This window comes from Otolemur garnettii, unplaced genomic scaffold (assembly GCF_000181295.1).
Source record: "Otolemur garnettii isolate 467f Iridium unplaced genomic scaffold, OtoGar3 scaffold00031, whole genome shotgun sequence".
Lineage (NCBI taxonomy): Eukaryota > Metazoa > Chordata > Mammalia > Primates > Galagidae > Otolemur > Otolemur garnettii.
In genome coordinates, this window is record NW_003852426.1 from 9,677,079 (window position 1) to 9,689,526 (window position 12,448).

Consider the following 12,448-nt stretch of genomic DNA (forward strand, 5'->3'; position numbering starts at 1 on the left):
TGACAAGAAACCGAAGCCAACTTCTTAACTTAAACAGGAAGTGAATTTATTGGGAATAATAATAAAGTTATTATAAACTTTCCATTTTTTCACAGTTTGGAGATTGATTCCCATATTCTAAGCTAAACTTATAAAAATTAGGATCAACATCTAGAAATGTTCTAAATTTCAAAGACAAAAAGGGAACGTTATATACAATGTCAAAAAACAAACAAAAGTGAAATGGTTGCTTATAAAAGAAAAGAAATCAGGGTGTTGCAGGCTTCCCACAACACTAAATGTTGGAAGATAGTGGGAAAACACATGCGGAATTTTGAGGAGGAGATTGTGTGGCTCAAGAATACAATAATGGGTAAACTGACCTTCATGTATGAGGGAACAAAAAGGCATTCTTAAAGATGCAACTTAAGTATTGTGTGGTACACACACACACACACACACACACACACTCTGTATTCAACCAGACTGTCCTTCATATCTGAGGGTAGAGAAGAGCATCCGTAGGAGTGCAAGAGTTCATAAAATGTACCACCCAGGTACAAACTACTCCCACAGCCCCACCCCAACGCTGCCTGCCCCAAGCTAAAAGTGTTGTGTTTGCTCTGTGGAGTAGAAAATGATGAGTTAGTGGGCAGGGGTTACCATTTTTCATCTTAAACCTTATAGAAATAGCTGCCTCTTTAAACTCTATGCGTAGGTAACTTTGAGAAAAATAGAAAATAAATTTAGAGTAGAAAAGTTTTAACAAAGAAAAGCGATAGGACAATATAGCAGATACACCCAAACAGAAGCATGTAGAGGGGAAATGGTACTAGAAATGTATAGAGTTCAAGGGAAAAAAGCACATGGCAGCAAAGCTATTTTTAATTGATAAAGATTATGATTCACAGTGAAGGCAATTATAATAAGGCTTTATAAAATGAATAAAACAATGTTAAATTATATAAGGAAAAACATATTCGTATTTTAAGTGGAAATTAACGAATAGAATACCACCTACGACAACTCTGGCAGACAGCAGACACAGTGCCAGCTTCACAGGTAGATGCATGAGGCTCCATGTGGAGAAGGGCCAACACTGCGATTGTAACAGGGTCTTCACCTAACAAATGCAATCAGTGCAGCCTGGTTTTCTGCACCCTCGATGAATCCCCAACAATAATAAGAAAAAAAAAAAGAGTACCAAATAAAATATCCAAGTTACTTAATTTAAAAAAAAAAGAAAAAAGGAGCAACGTTGGGTTTACACTTGGTTCTTGGCCTCTTGAATTTCTTAATGAATTTTTTAGAAAGGGCCCCCATATTTTAGTTTTGCATAGGGACCTGCAAATTATAAAGTCAGTCCTGAGTAGGTATAAATTAATAATTACATAGAAATTGTATACAATATTATTTTTCAGGTTGAGTAGCTGAATTCTGCAGTCTAAATATTTCCACTACTACCATCTTTAAACCTCACTGAGCACAGATGTAGAAAAAGGTGGACTTTCCTCACTATAAACAAAGAATATGACATCATTTCTAGAGTTCAAGAAACATTTGCAAAATTTGTTCTAGTCAGTGCTAAAAGAGGAGCTTGATTAAGTTTCCAAAAGTAAAAATTCCTGGGGCTTCATTCTCTGATTATAAGTAATAAAAGTAGAAAGTTTATATTTTAAAAAAGCCAGTTGCTTCTATTTAGGAAATGACGAAAATAAGCTACTTACCAAAGTTTTTGTAATGTGGCCAAAATGGTACATTCTTAGCCCTTAAATGCATCAAAGAGACCAAACATTCCACTTAAAAGTTAAAGTATATATGCACACATAGAAACAAAACGTATGGAAAGCGGAACAAAGCTAACAAAAATTGCACAAACAATTAAAGGAGAGAAAAGCAGCAGAGTTAACAGGTAAATTCCATCCTTTGGAAAACTCAGCTGTAGGGGACACATTTCTGGAAAATCTAATCAAGAAGAAAATGCACAAAACCAAATGAGAATAGGGAGGTAAAGCCACATAATCATAGATTTATAGATTTAAATAATTAAAAAGAAAAGTTCACACAGCTATCTGGAAATATGTTAAAAAATATAAATGAGATGAAATTTTTCTGGGGGAAAAAGGACTAAATTTAAATAAATATTGAGAATAAAATAAAGTTACCAAAGAACTTCTACCCCAGAAGGCTCTGGGCCTAGATTACTTTGCTAATTAATTATTTTTAAATTTACAAGCGACATAATTACCAAGATGGAGAACTTAGAAAAATATGTAAATCTACTGTCCCAGTAATTTCACTTCAAAGAATCTTTACCAAAGAAACAGTAACAAATGTTTATATATCCAGTAGTATTTACCATAAACATTATTTATAATAATTTAAAATGGTAGGGAGAAAAATGTATAAAACTAAGAACAAGGTTAAGCGAATTACAATACATTCAAATTATGGAATATCATGCAGCTATATAACTAATGTTCATGAAAAAATGCTTAAGGACAAGGGAAAATGATTATCCAAGCACAGCCTCCACTGAAAAACAGAAATGCCAACTGGCAACTTAACACAATATTCACAGGTTATCTTTGAGGGGGCAGTTTTTGGTCTCCTTCCTATATGTAGCTGCATTCTCCATGTTTCCTATATTGAACATTAGTAATTGTAAGGAGAAAAAAGTAATGACATATCCCCAAGACCTTCTGCGTCCCTGAAAACACTGAAATAGATGACCTCCATAGTACCATTGAGTGCAAATGTTACGTAACTTGTGTTAGTACACAAGTTGAAATCGTGACTGTTTGGTGGAGCTAGTCCATTACACTCACCACCTCTTCTTCCTCTGAAGGCTAACCTGGCCAAGCAGGAAGGCCGCTTATCCGTGGCTAATGCTGAGTTGGGGAAGGCTCAGGCACTGCTGGATGAAAAACAAGCCGAGCTGGATAAAGTACAAGCAAAATTTGATGCAGCGATGAATGAGAAAATGGTGAGCATTAATATACAAATTACCATTACCAAAATGATGTCCTGAAGCTTTTTTTACACAAGGATATGTTGTATTCAGAGAGAGACAAATATCTATGCTGAATATTCATCAGAATGTTCCTTATTCACTGGCTGTATCTACCTATTTTGGATCTTTCGCATTCAAGATTGTTTTAGTGTTTTTACTAATCAGGTGTCTGTGAGAGTAAGCTGTGATGTCATACAAAGAGTATTGATTTTGGAGTTAGAAAAGTGGATTCGAGATCCAACTCAGGCACTTACTCACTGTGCATTTTAGGGAAATAGACCTGGCTCATTATGCTAAAAAGGGATCCTAATATGAGCTCTTGGAGTAGGTTATAAGCCATGGTGGCCTGATAAATGTTCAACAGTCTACGGGGGAAATGGGCAGGGGGAAAATGAGGGAAGACCCTGGTCTGTGATATATACCGATTTCTGTAGTATAAATATTTCCACTACTACCAACTTTAAACTACCAATGTCACATCACCGAGCACATATTTGGAAAAAGATGCCCAGTAGCACACTATCACAGACTGTTTCCACCATGCAAACAGAGTAGACTTCACCTCCAGAGCATGGATCATTACATATAAATAATCCGGAATTTATAGATGTTTATTATTTCTTACCTGTGCTTTTAATATACTTTGTTTAGTTGTAAGTTTATATACATTCTCTCCTATATGGACCACCTCCTTAAGTTGACTTGATTTTCTTAGACCAGACACATACCACATGTACATATTGGTATAGCGGGCCTACTTCCTTATATTGGCCACCTCTGTATGTTGACCAGTTCACTACAGTACCTTGGGTGGTCAACTTACAGGGGTTCGACTGTGATTTAATTTTTGACAAAGGTTGTGTTTAACACCAGCTCGCAAATATTCTGAGAATTTAACAACTGGCTCCTGCGAGCTGTTTAAGCTGGCTCAGCACACTACTGTGGAGTGGAATTTTTTCCAGAGAAAAGAGCTTGTAAATGGCAAATAACTCAAGATTATTATTAAATCTAAGACATTAAAATAATGTATTTTATTGATTTGATTCTGTTTTGAAAATATTTCATAGAACTACTATTTTAATTTATGCAATTTAGATCTTCTCTTACTAAATTGCTTTCCTTGAAATTTTGTAAGGTAAAGTCACCATATTGTGAATGGAGTTTGATGTGTAAGGGTTCACTTACACCATATTCTTATTTTATATTTATTTTGCAAATTAAGAAATTCTTCCATGTATTTTCATGTGTGAATATAATGGATGTTTGATTAAGCACTTAAAAAAGTTCTTTGAGACATTCTCCCACTGTGAACGCAGGATTTGCTTAACGATGCTGATATGTGCCGGAAGAAGATGCAGGCAGCCTCCGCTCTCATCGACGGGCTGAGCGGAGAGAAAGTCCGATGGACCCAGCAAAGTAAGGAGTTCAAAGCTCAGATTAATAGGTATGAATGTGGGTCTTTGTTATGATCACTGTTCTTCCTTGTGGCGTTAGACAGTATAAAATCCATTTCTGTGGTGAATACTTTTCTCCTTTATTTTCACATGCCCGTCTCCGAGTCCCATCATTTAAGAAAGTGTTTACAGTTTAAATCCCCACACCAGTAAAATACTGTACAGACTGAAGACAACGTTGTGAACCACTGTGAATATGGTTCACACGGACACTGTAGGTCTTAGTGGGCGAGCGTTTCTGATGCTGTGTGGATTTGCCAGATTCATCGAAACACGCTCACTCTCCGCTCATCACCGCAGTGGTTCGGAAGGTGCAGATCACTGGTTTGTTTTAAATTCAATCCTTTGTTTTAAATCTTGTACTGATGTCTGTCAATGTCTTTAGGAAACTTAAAGGGAGAGGAGCAGGAAAATGGCCAAAAAAAAAAGACTGAAATCTGAACAGGACCATGGCATGGGGTGGGAAGAAGGTATTTCCTCAAGGGCTAAGGCTCTGGGCCTGTAGGCTTCAGGAGGGAGCCTTCTTTCTTGCTCCCTGGCCCACCCAAATGGTGGCCATTCTCCTTTGGGGGCTCCTCTTACTGTGGTTTTTCCATGCACGACTACCAAGTGGTAAGCAGGGGTGAAGAAGGATTTCCACCTGGTAATAAAACAAACTGCCCTGTGACCTTTCAGACAACTTAACGGAGCCAGCTAAAATGTTAGGTGACTCACTTTGGGGAGGGCGCTTGTGTGTTTTTTCTTAACAGGCTTGTGGGTGATATTCTGCTGTGCACGGGATTCCTTTCCTACCTTGGTCCTTTCAATCAGATATTCAGGAACTATTTGCTTAAAGACCAATGGGAGTTAGAAATGAGAGTGCGGAAAATTCCTTTCACTGAAAACCTGAACCTTATCTCAATGTTGGTGGATCCCCCAACTGTAAGTTTACTTTTCCAATATTATTTGAATTTCCATCTCATTTTATTTCTTACCAAGAAATCAAAGTATATATGTACCTAACTTTTTCTTATTTTCATATAGTTGAAAAGATTGTTCTGAAAGTGCTTAAGAGATAGTAAAAAGGATCTTTCTTTGTGATATAAAAGTTCCTTTGCATTTTAAGAAATCATTCTTCCAAATTAAAACCAACTGCAGTGCTGTGAACTAAAAGATCATTCGTGAATTATAGACTTGCTAATCCTGAGTGCTTCTTGTAACTCTCCGTTATTTACACCAGTCCTGTTAAGTCACTCTCTTTCAAACATTTTACACAAATGCAGACATTATCTAAGGTAGAAGTGCTGGTATTAACCTTGTTTTTATCATTCACCATGTTCTTTAGCGTCCAGTAGCATAATGTGATAGCATGTCCTGGTATCACTGAGTAGCAGCATGACCTGCTGCACTAACTGTCCTTGCTGGAATTTGCTGCCACTGTCAGTTTTCAGCATATCTTGCTGAGCTCCTGTGGTAATAAATGCTTTCCAGGCAATTTGTATTCATGAGTTGCTTTTTTGATTTGCAAATCTGCTTTCCAGTTGCTATTTCCTTAGGGGATGCTAGGCTATTAATTTCATGTTATCTGTATTTAAAAGTTAAAAAATAATCTTTTCCCAATTCAAACAACATTGAACTTGCCCTTACAGGGAATAAATTATGTGTTGAAGATGTATTGAGCACTGGTGAGCTGAAGTGGGCCAGGATATTCTTTATTAATTATGGCCTTTGGAGGTCTTAGAATCATTTAACAAAGGTGGAGGCTGGTTGGCCCATTGAATCTCCAATGATTTTACTGACCACGTGGAGGGAGGCTGGCAATCCCCTCTAAATATGGAGAAAGAAATTCACAAAAATGTCATTGATGAGCTCCTGTCAATACAATATCTCAGCTCATCTAATTTCTCTCCAGCTGTGCATCACCCATACCCCATGTAGGCAGAACCAAAGGGCAGGAGAGGGAAGTTATCAGGGCCTTTCCCTTGGGGCTTACCTTCTCCTCTGACATCTCATTGTGTTCATTAATATACGATAAATTGGTATTTCCCCTAAGCATGAAAATTAATAAAGGAATAAACCTAATTGGGGGTCATTAAAGAAAGAATTGATTAAATTAAGAATTTGCTTTATAAAGTTAATGTTATATGGTTCACATTACAAGTTTGCTTTTTTTTTCTAAGTACCAGTTGCATAGTCTCAAAGGAAAAAAATGTCCAAAATTTTAATTACTTTACATTGTAGAACTTTTAATGACTAATGAAAGCATTCTTGGTCCCTTTTGAACGGCCATGTCCATTTCTGTTGTTCAGATTGGTGAGTGGGGTCTGCAGGGATTGCCAGGAGATGATCTCTCAATTCAGAATGGCATTATTGTGACAAAGGCCACCAGGTACCCACTCCTCATAGACCCACAAACTCAAGGCAAGACTTGGATCAAATCAAAGGAAAAAGAAAATGATCTGCAGGTATGTAGCATTTGGTGTCTGGGATAGTAATCTTGAAAGCATGAAGAATTTTTAAAATTCCAATTGAATCTGCCAGTTGTAAAGTTGTTCTCTATGATAAATGTTTGCTCATTTACACTTTTAACAGCCATTTGGGGTGACAGCTCTGATTATTTTCTCTCTTTTGTATTCCATCTCCATCTCTCTCTCGGCTCTCTGTCCATTTCCTTGGCTTGACTGCTTTTGTCAATGTCAAATGTGGCTTTTGCTCTTGGCCTCGCATTTGATCTTATAGAAAAGTGGCAAGAATAGAATGTTGTAGAATGCACCACACAGTATACAGAGTCAACTAAGGGGTTGATTTTCAGGTAGAGATAGACGGGGCAGGAGTCTAATGTTTCTGACTCCCTGGAGAATCTCATTACTGTAGTTATTTAATTCAGTGTTTCCTAGTCACCACTTCCAGTTCTAAGGCTCCTGCCTTCCATCTTTTTGCTTGTATTATTTCTACTAACCAAAATGTCTTTCTTCACCCTACTGGCCACTCCACTTCTATCTCAGATAAAAATCTTAAATATTCTTTGAAGTTCACATCCAACAATACCTTCATTAGTTCTCTTCCTTGTTCCTGGCTTAGCCTGGCCTGTCCTAAATCCTCCCAGGGGAGGGTTGTTTGTGCTTCTGCTGTGGACTTCGAGTCTGTCTCAAATTGTTGTTCTTTGTATAGTCGACATTTATTTCTACTGTACCATGAATTTCTTGTTGGCCAGGTTTATGGCTTTACCCATAGTTACCTTTTCTTTCTTAAAAAAAATTAATTTTTTAAGAGATGAAGTCTTGCTCTGTTGCCCAGGCTGGAGTAAGAATAAGAAATTCTTGTAACCTTGCCTGGACACCCTCACCTCACAGTGTGCCTGTACCACTTGGCTGGGAATGCCATTGTCATTCTGGATCATGGCTTTGTCTCTCCCTTTGAGCATTAAATTCATTGATAGCCTTCAGTAATCTCCTTCCTTACGCAACCCAGTCCCAGTATCCTTCTTGTGGCAGTAAGGAAAGGGTACCTTATTTTGAAAACACTTCCTTATTTTGAAAACCATCTATGGCTGGGATGTAAACAGATTGAATGGTGATTTCCTTACTCAGAAAACGTCATTTTCCCAGTGAATGGACATGCATGTGTACAAACACCCATAAAGGAAAAACAAAGCCCTGTCCAGGGCTGTGTTCTCCCTGGGCAGCTTAGCCAGGGCCACCTTCACTGCTAACTCCAGGACCCATCCATGGCTCTGACTTCTGGAAGGAGAATGTATTCCCCAGTTCTCCCTGTCAGAAATTCCCTGGCTACCTTATAGATTCTTAACACCAGAGTGTTCATGCAGATGGCCCAGGCTCTGCTGGTGGACATCAGGTAGTGTTTCTATACAAGAAAACACATGGGAATTAAACCTGAATTGATGATTTTGAGAGATTATATTATTTCAGGTTTGTGAAAGATATTAAAGATAGCTAAAGATAATCTTAAGCTGACAATTGAAAAATTATCTCTTTACTTGGGAAGGAAATCACAAAAACAGAGTTTACCCCTTAGGAAACAGAGCAAGACGTAAGCAAATGTCGTCTTAGTGGGGCCTTGTTTCATCATCCTGTTTAATAAGCTAGTGAAAGCCCTTTGTTTAGACTGATTTACGTTATCAACTCATAGTAGGGCCTTTACAGCACAACATTTGTGTAAAGAAGAAGCTATCCACCCAGGGAAACTTTCTTCCTGTGCACTTCAAGATTTTAATTACTTCCTTTTTAATCACAAAAGATAAAAGTAGACTTATTTAATTTTTTAATTCCACATCTTTTTTCATCTCCATGTGTATTAATTTTAGTCTCCTACTTATTTGTCATCCTAATGTTTCTTCCCTGTGTCTTATGGTCTGCAGCTGTAATAGCATAAAGGCAAGAGTGGAATCCAGAGACTAGAGTACCAGAAGATAGACCGCTGAGACCTGAGCCTTTGGGAATCTTTACAGTTAGGCTGGGGCGGGGATCCTATGAGCAGTAAGAGTTTAAAGCCATTGACTCACAAAGATCAGCCAGTGCCATGTGTCTATTTTAACTAATAACAGACAAGGATCTAAAAATGAGATCTCACAAGGAATTCAGATTTCTTGTTTTTTAAAAATGTAAAGATAAATAAAGACTTCACATATCCAACTTTATATATCCTTACCGTCTTGTAGGTTGACTTTGTGAAAAGTATGTTCTTCCCTGAGCTGCTGGGAGATAGACTATGGGGCTGGACCTTTGGTTTGACTCAATATATCATTTCTGACATCTTTTTTTATTATCACTTATTCATCTCGTAGGGTCCTGAGAATATAAATGAATATCCGAGTATGTGATTTACTTTGCTTTCTCTGAGTAATTATAGCTCTGTAAGTTTACAAGGATTGATCCTTGACTATTTCTCTTCTGCCGGTCAGGAGCACAGCTGCTTCTCAGTTTCTTCTCAGTAAGGCCACTTGATTCTCCTCTTAATCAGAGAGACCCCATTACACATTCAGGCCTTGAACAAAGTCATAACTCACCAAGTTTTGAACATTCATTTATGTTTTTCACTTTTGTTTTTACAAGTAAGTCCTTCTATATTGCCCTTAAAATTCTTAGTCACTCACCAAACAAATCTCTTGGTTTCACTTAGGGATGGGAACGTGCGTTGTCACATTTATAGACTAACGAACTCTTTCTTTTTAGGTGACATCTCTGAACCATAAATATTTCCGCACGCACTTGGAGGACAGCCTTTCCTTAGGCCGACCCCTTCTCATTGAGGACATTCGCGAGGAGCTGGATCCAGCCTTGGATAATGTATTAGAAAAGAATTTCATTAAATCAGGCACCACCTTCAAGGTGAGCTTTGTAAAAAAAAAGAAAAGGAAAAAGAAATAAAGAAGGAAAGAAAAGAACAATGGTGACATCTACTTATCTTTTTGAGCATAGCAGCAAAGGCAGTTTGCTTCAGGTGGCAGTATCTGTACACTAGAAAAAAAATTATTTCCAAACCAAAATAATTCAGTATTTTCTTTTGTTTTTTTATAGTGTATAAAAAAATACAGGAAATGGCAGTATCTTAAGAGTGATCATTTAGCTAAAACTAAATAATATATTAAGGAAGACATGTTGTCTGGTCTTAATAACAATATGTTAGTGTAATACACAAAACATACACATTTTAGCAACTCTGAGCAAATAGGTTTTGCTTGCCATATATATGCGTACATTTTTATAAGAAAATCTGGATTTCCTCACTGGAGAAAGTGACATTTTAATAAAGTCTATAGGCATTTTTTAAAATTTTCTCTCTTCATTAACTCTCAGTAAATTCATTGACTTTGCTGGAAGCCATGGAACGCTGTTCCCAATTGTTGGTGACAACATGAATTGTTTTCAATATATATAAAGGTTTCTTTTTTAATGGGTGTCATTCTCCACCTTCAGGCTTCTTTGGTTTTATTTCTTGCATTTCCGGTTGCATTTTTTCACTCTGAACAAGTTAATTTCATGAATATCAGTGAATAAGTAAAGAATGAAAAAAAATCTCATTAAACAGAGATTTATTTAGAAAAGTTTTCTCCATAATGTGAACTCTTCCATATGTCACATTTTTTAATTCATTTAGCAAAAGTTTATGGAGCATCCGATGCATGCTCAGGCCTGTACACGTTTATGGGGGAGGAAAAGAATAAAACCCGGGCCATGTGCTGAAGAGTGAGCACTGATCTCCTCTGAGATTAGAAAGCAGAGTTTTCTTTTATCAGAAAAGGGAGATAAGATCACAGTTTTGGTGATTTGTTTTTTATGGACTCACCCACAATTTTGAACCGCATTTTTAAAAATACTTAATTGACAAATAAAGATTGCATATATTTAAAGTGTACATCATGATGATTTGATTTATGTATACATTGTGTAGTGATTACCATGATCAAATTTATTAGTACATCCATCATTACTAATGCTGCACCTTAGGTACCCAGAACTTGTTCATCGTATAACTGAAAGTTTGTGCTCTCTGACCCGACATCTCCCCATTTCCCCCACTTCCTAGCTCCTGGTGGCCACTGGCCTCGTCTCTATTTCTGAGTTTGGCTTTTTTAGATTCCACACATAAATGAGATCATGCCATATTGCCTGTGTCTGGCATATTTCATATGCTATGTTTAATATCCAAAGGAGGCTCTACGCAGCAGAATCTCCACTCCTGAAGGTCTTTTTCAAAGACCTTAGATTCCTACCTGCAATATGAAGGCGTAATGCCTGAGAATGTGATAGTGGCCCCAATGTCTTCAATCACTTGCAGGATTAACATTAATTAAAAATGTAATTCGTTTTAAAAAATATGATTGCCCACCTGATTTTTAGATAGCAAAAATGAGTTGTTTTTTAATTTACTGCAAATAGTAGTATTTAAGATGTTACCTTTCTGGAAAAATTTTGGCATTTTTTTCCTTCAAAAATTACAATAACTTTTTCTGTTGTCAAATTTGCTTCGGATATGACATGAAATGCAAAAAGAAGTGAAACTTCCTATAAACACAGCAAATGTCCACAGTAGGAAACAGTTTTCTCAACTGGAAAAAAGGAACAGTCTGCTAGTACAGTCGGTGGTGATAAGTGCCTACTAAGATTTTAAAGTCAAATCCTAAATGCTTCTGAGTTTTCTTTTATGCACCATCTGTTTTGGATAGAGTTTTTTATTCAATTTGCTCTGAATCATGGCTAAAAACATCTTCAGTGAGGACCACAATTCTAAATTATTCTACATTGAATACTCTTTATTATTTGAGATCAGTCATTAAAATTTTACAACTAACTTTCCCTAGTTCGTTCTTTTTTTTTTTTTTAATTTTTATTTTTTGAGACAGAGTCTCACTATGTTGCCCTCAGTAGAGTGCTATGGCATCACAGCTCACAGCAACCTCCAACTCCTGGGCTTAAGCGAATCGCTTACCTCAACTTCCCAAGTAACTGGGACTACAGGCGCCCACCACAACCCCCAGCTATTTTTTGGTTGTATTTGTCATTGTTGTTTGGTGGGCCAAGGCTGGCTTCAAACCCACCAGCTCTGGTGTATGTGGATGGCACCCTAGCCACTGAGCTACAGGCGCTGAGCCGGTAGGTTGGCCGGTAGGTTCTTTCTTAAATTGAACACAAATTCTTGGCCTTGTCCTTTAAGCTGTTTTTAATTTTATGTTTGAATTTACGTAGGTGAAAGTTGGTGACAAGGAATGCGATGTCATGGATACATTTAAACTTTATATTACTACAAAGTTACCAAACCCTGCCTTTACCCCTGAGATTAATGCTAAAACGTCAGTCATTGACTTTACTGTTACTATGAAAGGACTTGAGAATCAGTTACTAAGGAGAGTAATTCTAACAGAGAAACAGGTAACCACACTCTCAAGCTAAAGAACTTCTACTTATAAGTAGTTATAATAAGTGTTTGAAATGTATTGGGAAATGGCTAAGTATATGGAAAAGAAAAAAATTAAATCATATTTTTTTTTTTTTTTTTTTTTTTT

General features: G+C 37.0%; 1 protein-coding gene across 1 annotated transcript in view; it reads left to right on the forward strand.

The window, feature by feature from the left end:
• The window catches only part of DNAH8 (dynein axonemal heavy chain 8), a 294,583-nt gene that overhangs the window by 194,368 nt on the left and 87,767 nt on the right, over nt 1–12,448 (forward strand). The window contains exons 69-74 of the mRNA XM_003789318.3: nt 2,828–2,965; nt 4,309–4,436; nt 5,196–5,367; nt 6,735–6,890; nt 9,618–9,773; nt 12,132–12,314. Of these exons, the coding sequence (XP_003789366.3) occupies nt 2,828–2,965; nt 4,309–4,436; nt 5,196–5,367; nt 6,735–6,890; nt 9,618–9,773; nt 12,132–12,314 (933 nt within the window). The remainder of the gene's footprint in view (nt 1–2,827; nt 2,966–4,308; nt 4,437–5,195; nt 5,368–6,734; nt 6,891–9,617; nt 9,774–12,131; nt 12,315–12,448) is intronic.